This window comes from Zootermopsis nevadensis, unplaced genomic scaffold (genome assembly GCF_977971745.1).
Source record: "Zootermopsis nevadensis isolate Lab colony 2312 unplaced genomic scaffold, Znev_1.0 Znev_ptg000010l, whole genome shotgun sequence".
NCBI lineage: Eukaryota > Metazoa > Arthropoda > Insecta > Blattodea > Termopsidae > Zootermopsis > Zootermopsis nevadensis.
The window spans coordinates 6,860,718-6,874,493 of NW_028259142.1; the positions used below are offsets into that span (position 1 = coordinate 6,860,718).

General features: G+C 40.0%; 1 protein-coding gene across 22 annotated transcripts in view; it reads left to right on the forward strand.

Annotated features, from left to right (window-relative positions):
- Positions 1–13,776, forward strand: part of LOC110835956 (MAP7 domain containing protein ensconsin) — a 220,188-nt gene that overhangs the window by 153,157 nt on the left and 53,255 nt on the right. For 19 of the 22 annotated variants that reach the window (XM_087346384.1, XM_087346391.1, XM_087346386.1 and 16 more), the window contains one exon: positions 6,285–6,362. The exons of 2 other annotated variants lie outside the window; for them this stretch is intronic. In XM_087346384.1, the coding sequence (XP_087202510.1) occupies positions 6,285–6,362 (78 nt within the window). Of the gene's footprint in view, positions 1–6,284; positions 6,363–11,279; positions 11,549–13,776 lie in introns of those variants that run through there. One more of the 22 variants, XM_087346390.1, reaches the window with a different exon arrangement.

The window sequence follows — 13,776 nt, forward strand, 5'->3', positions numbered from 1 at the left end:
CGTTGGGACCCGCAGTGCTCAGGCACTTGAAAAACGGGTCGTTCACAGTTTCCCCAGTAAATGTAATAGAAATAGTTTCAAATTGTATTTTTTCTCTTATTTGTTTTTTTGATAAAGGTTGCGCCCATACATAATCTATCTCTCCGGAAGCCGTATTGTTCCTCTTGTAAAAAGTTTCTTACTCTGGACTGTAATTTTGCTTTTGATATTCACATAGGTTTTATGCTGTAATGGATTCAGTAGCGATATCCCTCTGAAATGTGGGCATTCCATTTTGTTTCCATTCTTATGAATATTCATTTCCTGTCCTTTCTTCCATTCGTGATACGCCCTACTTGCGTTCTATACGGCACTTTCTGCAGACTACGATGAGGATGATGGTTAGTTGGAACAGTGTAATATAAAGAAACAACGGAAAGTTTCGTTCTATAAACACAGTAGGCGCAGGTAATTTTGTTAACTACATACAGGCCCAAACGTGTGTCCGTCCACCTGTCCACTCGATTTAACTCGAGAACCACTGAATGGATTTGAATTAAATTTTATTTGGAGTTGGTGCCATTCTTTACGACCTCAAAGTCATGCTTCGGATATTCTACGAGCGGCAATTACAAAATGACGGACGAGGAAAGTCGTGAGGTGGACACCGAGGAGCTGCGATCTGGTGGCCAAAGTGGGAACTGTTGAACAAGGCGGATTGATACGTCTAAATATACGTTGCAAAGAACGCGTGAGTGTATGTTTGTATTCTGGTAAGGAATACACTTTCAAAGCTTGTTGCTTGTTTTACAAGGATTTAAATTGTCATAATGATTTGTGTGTTAGAATTAGTGTTTTGTGATAAGCATATTCTGATATCATCTTACGTCTGTTGGCTTGTACTGAGTGGAAAGTTTGAAAATCCAGGCTGGTGATTTGACATTAATCCGAATATCGTAGGTTCATTTTCATAAAGGTTTGCAATATTTCGACGGCAGTAAAAACGTCTTTGTACCGGTACCATATTAGGACAACCTGTGGCCGGTAGGAATGACCTTCCAGTTCATATGAGCCATTCGCTGCATGGATGTCCTCTGTGCTCCGAGTTCATTCGCATTACGACATTGAATTTATGTTATTTATGAAGCTTTCTTTCTTTACAGGAGGAATCTTACTGCGTTTGAACATACCTAGTCTCCTTTTAACTTTCTCAGTAACGTTATCACAGTGCGTGTTCGAAGTTGTTTATTGAAATACTTCGGAAGGCGCTGGCATACCATTCTAATATTTGATTGTTTTTCTCGCCTGTTTCCGCTTAACGACGATCAACGGCAACATTTTACAGCATCAGTTCCAACAACTGACCACCACAATGCACACCTTCCTTTCTTTAAAATCCACTGCGAACACGATGTATGTACATTGAAGATGTTGCAATGTTAAGCAGTGTAGTCGTTTAGAATTTTACGATCTCCCTGTTGAAGTAAGTAGCAAACATCTCTGAGACGTCTGTAAACTTCTACCGGACTACACGGAGCAGCATACTAGAAGACAGCTATTTTAATACTTCCCGCCTTGAGAACCTGAAATCGTAAATGAACTTTATTCGGGGCAGTGTTGTTATGGAAAAATATTTATATGTAAATTTCTTGAAACGCTCAGGTCTGCGTGAGTTATTATTCTGTTCAAAAACAGTTTCTGTCACGTATGTTCATGGAAAGGCAAAATATATATATATATTCATGAATACGTTACTTTTATCTCGAGTTAAAGTCATACAGCAGGAGAATTTGCTTGTAGAAAGTCGAGATCTCATAACAAACGGGATTTTTGTATTGTTTATCAACTTGTTAGTTTGTTTTACGTATGCGTACAGTTTTCGGGATATACATAATGATTTAAAAGTCACGCAACATATTCTGTTCGTCGAAAAATGTACGCTAAAATTAGAAACAAAAACAATGCTGTATGAAGTATTGGAAATATCTATCGCGTTCAGCATTGCATGCATTCACCCTTTTCCTCGTGCTAGAACGTTTTTCTGTCCTGCGTGCTTCCTGTGTCACGGAAATGGATCGCCAGACGAGATAATGTTGATTTGTTTAGTACGGGATTCGGGGAATGTATCCCTACACCCATTCTTCTATAATCACAGCGATGTTGTGTGTTTACTAATCCAATCGAATTGTGTTGAATTGCAACCACCAAAAAATATTTTGTATTGGTTGCTTGACTTCTCCATCACCGTTTGCACCAGACATGCCCACATTTCATTACTAATTGTGTAATCGAACCCGTCTTTTTTTTTTGTTTGCCGACGACGAACTGGTTTTAATCGCAGTATTCTTGGAAGCCACTCCTCACCGAAGGACGCCCAGGAATAGCCTTGCTTCGTTGTCCTGTTTGTACATAAAAATCAGATGACGACTGACTTGCTTTCTCAGTGAATGGTTCGATTTTTTTCCGTCGAATGAGATATCGTAAACGTACGAAAGCAGACATTGTTTTGGAGGAAATAAAAATCATAACGGAGAATTCTTTTCACATCGGGGAAAGTTAATCGCTTGATTTAGACATGCAGGATTATTTTTTATATTAACCGATACTGTCACCGCTTACAGCATAGTATAAAAACTTTTGTAATCGTTTCGGTGGAAATCGATATCTGTTTTGGCGACCATTTATCTCCATTGGAGTAACTTTTATATTTAAATCAATTATTGAAGTTTTCGAACAGTCGAATAATTAATCTGTAACGTCTTTGATTCCTTCTCGGCGTCTCTAAAGCCGCACACACATCTGTGCTGTACATGTTTTATCTGCTTAAATTTATATCGTATTCTATAAAATATCTTGTTTTTTACCATATACTTACGATACTGTTTATGTTTGATTTATTACGTGTGTTACGCATGACTAATCATGTTCTCAGTAATGACGCAAGATGGCAGAATGTTCTGTTATGAAAATGCTTTTGTTGTTGCAGTTAGGAAGCTTTTAGAATCACTTCTAATATGGGCGACGAAAACGTTGAAATGATGTTACTGACATCGTGCTTTGCTCGTATTTGAAAGAGATGGGAAAGGAACACTGCAGAAAAGAGGCTGGAAGCGGCAGGTGCGGGGAAAAGGGTTAGGGGGTCGGAGATACGGTCTCCGACATCACAAATCGTAGGTGTGAAAATAGAAAACTCTCTTCTGAGGACGTGGTCAGCAGCCGGCTAGGCCTCTGGAAGTTCGTTTAGAGTCGAGGTAGATGAATAGACCATCCATGCGTTCATAGCACCATCAGGACAGATGACCAGTTGAAGCATTCAGGCATTTTCCTCATTTTCGTCTTGCTCGGATTTTAGCTAGCTCAGTCCACTCAAGTAGTTGTACAAGGATATTTGGGACAGCCAGCAGTCAGCATTACTCGCTGTCATCCAAATTAATAACGGGCAAACATTCAGTACTGATGTGATTAATAGCAGAGAGATATCTAATATTTTACTGTCCATTTATGTATTGTGTGCATTTAAGATCTGTTCTTGGTAATAGACAGTGACCACGTTGGTTAAATTTATGTTCGTGTTAATTTGCATAATAAATTCTTATTTACTAGAACCTTACCAAAATATTCCAGAGTAATAAACAACGTTGTTTCTAATTAAAAAAGTATAACGTTATTTAGATTAATGACTGTAACATGGCTTAAATAAAACATTGCTAATGTAACTGGAATCGAATAGAAGTTTTATTTTAAGCTGTAGTCATGAATTCACGTTTCTGAATTTTCACTTCCTGATTTGTGCTGCTGTCAGTCTTAAAATCGCCGGTATCTAGGCTGATGCTTCAGTATTAAATCTCTTGCCCGCGCTGTAGCACCGGGGGATCAGTTTCTCAGCGGGCTGTAGATTAGAAACTATTTCTATTCTTAATCATCTTTCCTGGTGATGGAGGTAGTAAACACCTTCGAAACGTCGGTCGATATCTACCAGACTGCAAGGTGTAGCATTACAGACGACAGCCTACTTTGTGTTTAGTGGAGGTTTGCTTTGTGCGCTGTTAAATTTCTAGGAATACGTTGTCTGAATAATTCTCGCGTTGCAGAGACGAGCTTTAACATGAGTGTAGCGCGTAATCCCAGGTATTTTGCGATCCCTAACCAAAATGGGGCTTCTGTTGTAGGTGATACCGCATTGTGCAATTTCTGTTGAATAGTAGTCAGGATTTATGGCATAATTTTGCATAACAATAGATGAGCTAATGAAGTGTAATGGTTTTACTACGTGTTGATCTAATCTCTCTGAGGATATTATTTTTTTTTAAAAAAACTACTATTATATTCATAAACACTTAACTAAAGGGGGCTCTATTCGTGTGACAGTTTAAAAATTCTGATTTTAGTTATATATGTACAGCCTTTTTTCATTAAGTGTGCTCCCCTTTTCAAAATTTCTCAACGAAAAGTTGCAGAAATGCGAATTATTAGTTTCGTCATGTATGTCTGTCCGCATGTGACACGTCGAAAATGGCGAAATGGATTTTTATTAAAATTGACGTTGGGGAGGTTTACCGATATATATCGACATATTCCAATTTCGATTAAGACCGGACAACGCTGTGCAGCAGCGATTGAGCGATTGGCTGGCAGAATGGGACACGCTTTCGCTGCAGTCTTTTGTCTGTGAGGAATCACCTTAAAACTCTTTTTACGTAAGTGATGCAATGTGGTCGGATTAACCAGTGGCAGGTTTTCCACAGAGGCTAATACTAATTCTCTACATGTTTTTATTGTTATAACTGCACTAATTGTAATCGTCTTCATTTTTAAACACTGTTTATTGTGAAACATAACGTTATCTTAATCCTACAACACGGCAAAACAAAACTGTCGATACAAACTGCGTGGTGCAATCGCCAGACGCGGTCCTCTTAGCTTAGCGAATCTTGTATCGGCCTGGGTTGAGGGATACGTTTATTTAAGTGTTGCATGGGGATTAAACTAAATTCAAATTAATTATTCTAATTGTTTAACGGAGTGAAAGATGTTACCGAACAAATATTGTGGACGAAAATAGAACAAGCTTTGAGATTCTTGCGGCAATGAAGATGACCAACTTGGTCTTCTGGGTTATATCGCTGTGTTGAAACCTCGCATACCGCGCAGTGTTGAATATTTATCTAAAATATATAAAATCATGCATACAAACAAAACTGTTTACAATGTAAGATATGAGGTTTTCACAGCGGTGAGTATGAAGATTTCCGTCTTCAGGGTAGTTGCGCTGTGTAGTCTGGTAGAAGTTTACCAACGTTTCTGAGGTCATACTGCCTCCGTCATCAGAGTATGAAGATTTCTGTCTTCTGGGTTGTTGCGCTGTGTAGTCTGGTCGATGTTTACCAACGTTTCTGAGGTCATACTGCCTCCGTCATCAGAGTATGAAGATTTCTGTCTTCTGGGTTGTTGCGCTGTGTAGTCTGGTCGATGTTAACCAACGTTTCCGAGGTCATACTGCCTCCGACATCAGAGTATGAAGATTTCTGTCTTCTGAGTTGTTGCGCCGTATAGTCTGATAGATGTTTACCATCGTTTCTGAGGTCATACTGCCTCCGTCATCAGAGTATGAAGATTTCTGTCTCCTGGGTTGTTGCGCTGTGTAGTCTGGTCGATGTTTACCAACGTTTCAGAGGTCATTCTGCCTCCGTCATCAGAATATGAAGATTTCTGTCTTCTGGGTTGTTGCGCTGTGTAGTCTGGTCGATGTTAACCGACGTTTCAGAGGGCATACTGCCTCCGTCATCAGGGCGATGAACCTCTGAAACGTTGGTTAACATCGACCAGACTACACAGCGCAACAACCCAGAAGACGGAAATCTTAAAAACTGTTTACATTTCTAAAAACACTCCAGAGGTCATCATCAGTGGCAGACACATAAATTCATAAGTCTGTTTATTAAATCATACAATTCATAAGACGATGGTTTATTATAAAGCGCTGAGCATAAAAAGGTCACACTTCATTAAACCGTACTTCATGCAGTACCACACTGAACGTTACGTTTAACATGAGTTTGTGTATTATCTAAATTGAATTATTTAGCTTTGACCAACAACGGAAATCTCAACTTAGGCCAGTGGACATTAAGCTAAGATGCAGAATGCATTTTACGATGCATATTTGTCTTGTGCTTTGTCACGCCTTCTTCCATACGTAGCAGTTTAACGTCAGTTTCTGTGCTTGTAAATGCACTTGCAGTCTGTTGATTATTCTCGTGGACTTTGCACAGATCATCTACTAACCCGCGTTTCTCCTGTTTCAGCTGGGGCCGCTCCCGTGGACGCCAGACAACGTTCCGGCTCATTGCACAGCAATCCCCGCTCCTCGACATCTAATAAAGGTTGGTTCTTCTACTGTGAATATCCGGTCTGTCGGTCGCGTAGCGAAATAATGAAATCGTTCATCATACCGCTCACGAAACTATCTTGAAGATTTTGGTTTCGTAAAACTTTCTTTTTGAACGTGGCCAGTTTAGCCATAATCGGCCTAATTGCATGCATCGTAGTAGCTCACAGGTTACCCATTTACCTCTCCTGTTTGGCTGAGAGTTGACATAATACTTTGTGAACGGTCCTGTGTTCCAACGTACCCCTGGACGCTGAGGTGTCTGCGCCCTCCCCCTAAACGCTTCTTTGACGTAAATTAAGAGCCATACATTCATTATGCCGAGGTCACAGCCATGTTTTTGGGGAAAAAAGGAGATAATGTTTGAACCACGAATAAAACAGGATGCTGTGTCATGTCATTTGAGACCGGTAAAGTTAAGAACACTTTTTATCGTACGAGTATGTATCAATTGATAAACGCTCAAAGAAGTATATGGTTTAGCATTAATTTTGTTTATAATAGTACTCGTGCGTAAAAACCTTTATGACAAGACTTAAGACACATTATTTGAGCGTGATCTGCGAGAGTTCCCGGCAGATGGTAGCACTGCACTGCGTCCGTCTTTATGAATTGGCCAGTCGCCATTAACCCTCAAGGAGAAGGTACATTGCGTGGAGCGGTTCATCGATATGTACCTGGTACAAACATTTAAAGGAATCCGGTTGTTATTTGCACGAGAAAGGGTCTTGGCGTTCACGTGTGTTTGAAAATGTCGAAAGGATACGCAAGATTTTGTCCGCAGTCCGCGTAAGTCGACACGATCTGCAGCAATCGACAGTGCATCGGATGTTAGGAAAACGTTTGCGTCTATATGCTTGCAAGATGCAAGTGGTGTAGGCAGATAGGGTAGCCCGTAGCCCAGAAGGAATTTCCAGTAGCTATCCATGCTTGAGAGGCAGGAAGCCAATGGATTCCTGAGGATACTCTTCTTCTCTTACGAGGCTACATTCCACGTTTCGTGGAAGGTAAACAAACAGAAATTACGTTTCTGGAGATGAGAACATCCTCATGGTACATTGGAGCATTCTAGAGACAGTCCCAAAGTTGATGTGTGGTTTGGCCTGTTGTTTGGTCGTTTGATTGAACCCTTTTTCTTTGCCGAAGCTTCTGACATCCAACAGCTACCTGGATATCCTAGAAAACTTAGTCTATCCACAGTTACAAGAACTGCAGCCTGCCGTATTATTCCAGCAAGATGGCGCACCACAACATTGGAGCTTGATTGTACGTGCATCTTTTAATCAGCAATACCCAAACCGTTGGATTAGCCGTATTGGTCCATATCTTGGCCGGCCAGATCACCGGACATCGCACGCTGTGACTTCCTATGGGGATTCATAAAAGACTGTGTGTACCGAACTCTGCGACTTGAAGGACAGATAGTTGTTACTATTGCAACAGTTGGCGTTGGTGTCGTATGGTCATTGTGCGTGTGACAAATGGTGCCCGTGTTGAATGCGTGTAATGTTTAGAACAAACTTTGAGAGTTTCTCTCACAGATGACGCTCAAAACAGTGTCTTTTCATAAAGGTTTTATTCACTAGTAAATTCTTAAAGATAATTTATATACACTCTGAAAATGTACAGATATTTTTGAGTTATTTCAGCCCTGATGAGTAGTGCGTAGAGTGGAAACATTTTACGAATAAATAATTTCTTCACACATGGGTCTTTGACATTGCAGTTCAATGTGATCCATCATGTTCGTCAGTTGCACCCTCTGAGTTATTTAGATTGTACATGAATGACATGACCAGATAATGGCGGCTGCCATCTCACAACAGCTTGACTGTAAACATCAAATTAAAACTATGTTCCTTACTGGGTATGTTTTCTGTATTTTGACGCCGGTTAGATTTGTAGGTACATCCCAGTGTTTCATTTTATAGAGACGTGTACTTACAGTCCACGACTGTAATCTTGAGACTTGCGTGGTGAGGAAGTGGGGTGAAGGGGGAAGGAGGAAATACAGCGTCTGCCTTTAACGCTACGGACTTACTGCGTTCCTTGCAAGTCTCAAGATTACAGTCGTGGACTGTACAAGTATCTATACGGCCTCAGAACTCAGAACAACGTTGCCATCTTCACCACCGTGAGAAAATACATAGACGTGTAGATGACCTAGTTCATCTGGAAAGTTCAGGGGAATATTTGTGACGCAAACAACGTACGAAACACAGCTCGTGGTTTTGACGTGGAAATATCTGGCGAAAACACTAAAGTAACTGCCTTTTCTGTAACGTATTTAGTGTACATGTTAACTGAAGGGATTCTAAATTACAGCGAGGCGGTAAACCAAGCTTTCTACGCCACGTTGGCTAAAAAAAAATGCCGGCTTAACACAGTGATGCTTGGGCTGTGATGAAAAGTACAGGAATTAGTTTTATGAGAACATTGAGCTGCACACATTTGGACTGTAAAAGGAATTTATACGTGATGACGGAATTAACACAAACCAGTCATGGATTTATGAAGAATTACTGCGCTAACCGGAAAACCCGTCTTCTCCGAATTGCTGTTACAAATTCGCTGGTGCCGATCTAAAGGGGCGTAAGTTCTCAAAGATCATGGGACGAAAGTTTTTTTGAAGGTTTTGTCACACCAGGTTAAAATGATTTGTTAAAAATGTATACAATTATTTCTATAAAATCTAGACATTAACTGAAAGACAGATATTCCGGTGTGTTAAATTCCAGGTAATACACGAAGTTGCCTCTAGACTAGGGGTTCTCACACCTTTTCGTTGGCGTACCACTGTTTCTAATTTAACACGTTAAATGTACCACTAACCAAATGTGTGCAGGGAAAATTTATTTATGTTGATATTATATTTTTGATTTTCTTACTTGGTTCGCGTACCACTAGTGGTACGCGTGCGATAGGTTGATAAACGCTGCTCTAGACAACAGTCTGGGCTTATACATATTTACCTGCCGCTGTCGAATTCTCCGTTAGCATCCATATGGGCTAAAGTGTCTACTGAAACCTTAAAAACGATGGCATGAGACTACTAGGCCTATGACGTTAAAGGCCTGCAGTTTCGCAGTCTGCGCTGATCTTTACACAAGAAATGCTATAAATTATCAACACGTAGCGTCTGCAGATACTCACAGCACTGCATTTCATAGGTGAAGGAAGAGTGACTGCTAGGTTTGCGTATTACTAACGTCATTTAAAACACGCGAAGATTATTTTCGCCTAAACTAGAGCACTGTGAGTTACAGAGGTTGTCATCTACAAATTATCAAGAGATTGACATGTTTAGGCTCAGATCTGCACACAAACCTGTGTCTCTTCATTGCGCGTAACGTTTCAAATTCGTGTTGTTCTCACCCATGTCTCTTCTGTTTCGCTACTAGAGAGCTCTAGCAGACAGATCAGAAATGAGTAGAAATTGTGCGGAGGCAGCAGGCTTGCCAACTGCTACTCTGAGGCACTAAAAAGACTAATAGGACAAGTTGTCTTAGGCAACCATGCGGAACGGGCCAAGGTCCCAATCCTTGATAGGAGGTGGTGGTGGTGGTGGTGATGATGATGTATGGCGAAACAGTACAATGACAGAAAGCTTGTGTAATTTCATACGTTGAAACCTGCTGCCGAACGTAGTGGCTGAGTGGTTGTTGACACTGTGCTTCGTATTCTGAAGGTACTGGGCTCAAATCTTTATTGGATATTCCAGAAGAGTTTTGTGTTGTGCTTCGTGCTTTGGCCTTACGAGCTTCACGTTCTGTCACGCACAAACGCGAGAACTATTCATACAATCGATAATACCAACGTGACGGATACTCAAAGTCGTGGAGCGGGAAAATGATCACTCGCGATAAACCTGTTATCAGTGAACCTTTCCGTCGAATGACGTCATTCTTCGTGATGTCGTCATTGTCCCGCTCATTAATAACTCGACGATGACTGGTCGGCTATTGATGACGTTAGATATGGACGATACGCCATTTGGAAGATGCGCCAAAGTAGTAATTTTTAGTATTCTGCTGTCGGCAGTACCAACATGACGGATGCTGAAACGAGTACCGGAGAAAATGATCCTCCGCAATGGCGTCATTATCTACGGTCCTCTGCAACGACTGTTGACGAAGCATGTAATAGCTCTAGAATGGGTTGACAGATTGTGATGAAATTTTGTATGGACGTGATGTCATTTCAGGATATTCGTTATCTTTTATTTCCTATAATTAGTAGGCCCTGATACGAACGTAATGGATGCACTAACTTCTGCGAAAGGAGGACGATCCTTCTCGAAGTTACGCTATGCGTTCATGTCCTAGGGGAACGTTTTGCAAATGCACGTAAATAATAGGGAGAGGGCATGGTGACAAACAGCAGATTATAACACAGAAGATTATAATATCAAGGAGTGTGCCACAGAGGAAGTCCACTAGCGAAGTTGTCGATTTTAGAAGGTCTAGTCTCCATAAAAAGTAGTACAATCTGATGACATGAGACTGCCTTAACAGTCATGCGGATTTAAAGATGTGTTATGCAGAGGTTGTGAGAATTTTCCGCCTGAAGCTGGGTAAAGTTGATCAGTTTATTTCTGACTGTCACAAAAGTTGAATTGCAAGTTAGAAATGAAAACGGGCTGAAATGTTTCTTATCGATTTTTTAACGGTTAAATATAAAATGTTTTTGTTTGAACGTTGGTATTTCTGTCAGAGAGGTGTAGATACGTTTGGAATGGCGAGCTTAAAGTAACTTTGATTTCTCCTTAATTGCATGCGTTTTGGTCGTTTGGGTCGCTAGGTGGTGTGGCGGTTCCATTTCATGCAATGCGGGGCGGCTGTGCCTGTCTCCTGTGTCGGTCTGTGTGACTCAGTAACTAGGCACGCTATAGTTGTGTGAGAAAGGCCACCGATCGAATCGTGAGACTTTTCTTGTCTTACTGCAGTGTAGGAATCATGATATAATCACATCTGTTTCGGGTTTTAGGCTGTAATTTCAGCTGGATATAAATAAATACACGTACGTTTTCGGAATGGTCTGCTAGGTGAACGATGCACACAGAAATGATCATCAGACTCATAAACCCGCTTTTTCTTCAGTGGAATATTGGCAGGAGGAATTGGGGAAGGTCAGTGAGCATAGCTTCTAGCTACCAACTGGACGACCGAGGTTCGATTCCCGGTAGGTGCAGAGATTTTTTCTTCGTCACCGCTTCCGGACTGGCTCTGAGGGAGCACCCAGACGGTTTTTTCTGCATTGTAAGACGTAGAATATCTTCACTCATTTGTCTTCATGGTGCGATGCCGAAAAAGCATGGGGCGACTCTGCCATGTTTACCTTGAAACTGTGTTTCATAAACTGGTACCGCAAACACGTTATAGTCAAAATCCAGGCAGGATGTGTTAATTGGTAAGGTTAGGTTAGGTTAAGAATTATGGCACGCCTGTGATCTGCGTAGTACATGGAGGTTTCTTGGTCGGCGGTGAAGTGGACTGCTCGAGTCGTGTAAACTTCGTGAACGAAGATCAGAAACTGGGTAGCTAATCGTGGTGTCATTTTAGTATCCATTGCAGTATTTTTGCTTTTAGCTGATACACGAAGTCAAAATGTAAGTTGTGTGACAAAATTATGCAAATGTGGACCTGCCCTAGTAATGTATATGCACGCAGCGATGTACATAACCTTACCAAGCAGAGGATGAGCAACAGACCTCTTTCCTTTGTATTATATTCTAAGACCTAAATAATCAAAATTCGTGTGCCACTAAGAAACTGTAGGTGACATAAAATTTCTGTTTTCTTTTTTAACCGCCATAAAAATCATATTGAATCACCAGAGAACATCTATGTGATACATAATTTATTGAACAGTTTAATCGTAAGGTTTCTTCGTTGTTCACCTGGCATTGTGCATTTGTCATTCCACATGACACTTTTGTTCTGAAGGAGTGTTGTTTTGGTCTGTAATCAGCATTGGTCGTTCTTACTTCTTAATTTCCAAACACCATTTTCTTTCTAACCTGTGCTAGATTAGTGCATTTAAAGAAATCCATCATCAGTCACTTGTTTTTTGTCTCCAATTTTATTGGATGTTACATTTGGTTTGATATAATTGTGGGCACTTTCTTTCCGCAGCCTGTCTGTTTGTAATTGCTCTTGGAATGTATTAATTTATATACATTAAGAGAATAGAAAATGTGTTTTTATTGTAGGAGATGTATTATTTTTGACAGGAACCAACTGGGGCTTACCTGTGTTGCTGCTTGCGTCTGTATTATAATTTTAATGTTTATCTCTGAATTAGAATGTTGTAATTTCCGAATGTTATAACTCAGTTCTCCGCTGAATAATATAGATAGTAGAAATAATGCCTGTTACTTCACGGCTCTTACTTTTAAATAAAAATATTTTAAGTTTATATTTAATTATATGTCGTATTATGCTGACATGTTGTTTTACTATACGTATGGTTGTTGTACATCGTAAGGAAATTTTGTTGTGCATGTGGATGAGTGATTGAAGTCTTGACGTTTCATTTTGAGTAAGGCCTATTTCATATGCAGATGGATAGAAGATGGCTGTCTTCTGGGTTGTTGCGCCCTGATGGTGGAGACAGCAAAGACCTGTGAAACGTTGGTAAACTTCTACCAGACTACATGGCACAACAACCCAGAAGACAGCCATCTCATCGGTTATCTACACGGTGTTTTCCATGTCTGTATTTTCTGGAAGGCAGAAGTTTGTGAATAATTATGATTTTAATTAATTTTACCAGTATAAAAATTATTGTTTAAAAATGATAAATTTAAAACACTGTTTAGTTTCCGAGAAATTCTTTACAATATTGACACGTGGAAATAGTATGTGCGCAGTGGGGGCCTAGCTGTTGTGTTCCAAAGCCCCAGATGTTACGTATATTTAATTTACTGATGATTAACTTCTGCTTGGACTATTATGTCTTCCAATTACAAACTAGAGCGAGTCTTTAAATTTTTTCTTTAGTATCATCATTGTGTGTTTTGTCACCTTCGGTTTTTATACGTTCCTCAACATATTTAGCATGCCTGGCAACATTACCGCAAACTTTTTGGTGAATGTAAGTCAGAATGACCTCATTGAGATCTCAGTTTCAGTATTAAGAATAATTTACCTGTTACCCAATCAGGCAAATAAGGTGGATATTCTAGTACTGGTATTTATTTATTTTTTGCCCATATATTGTTTTATAGAAAGTGTGTTAAAAGGAACATTGTAGTGTAATGCAGACTATAATTGATTATGCAGTCAAAATTTTTGTTTTCTTTTGATTAATTTGCTGCTTGAAATGGTCCATATCTCATTAATGAAAGGCTTGGTTGGCTCTTTGAGGATCGTATTTGTAATTTGTATTTATTTGGTATAAAACAGAAT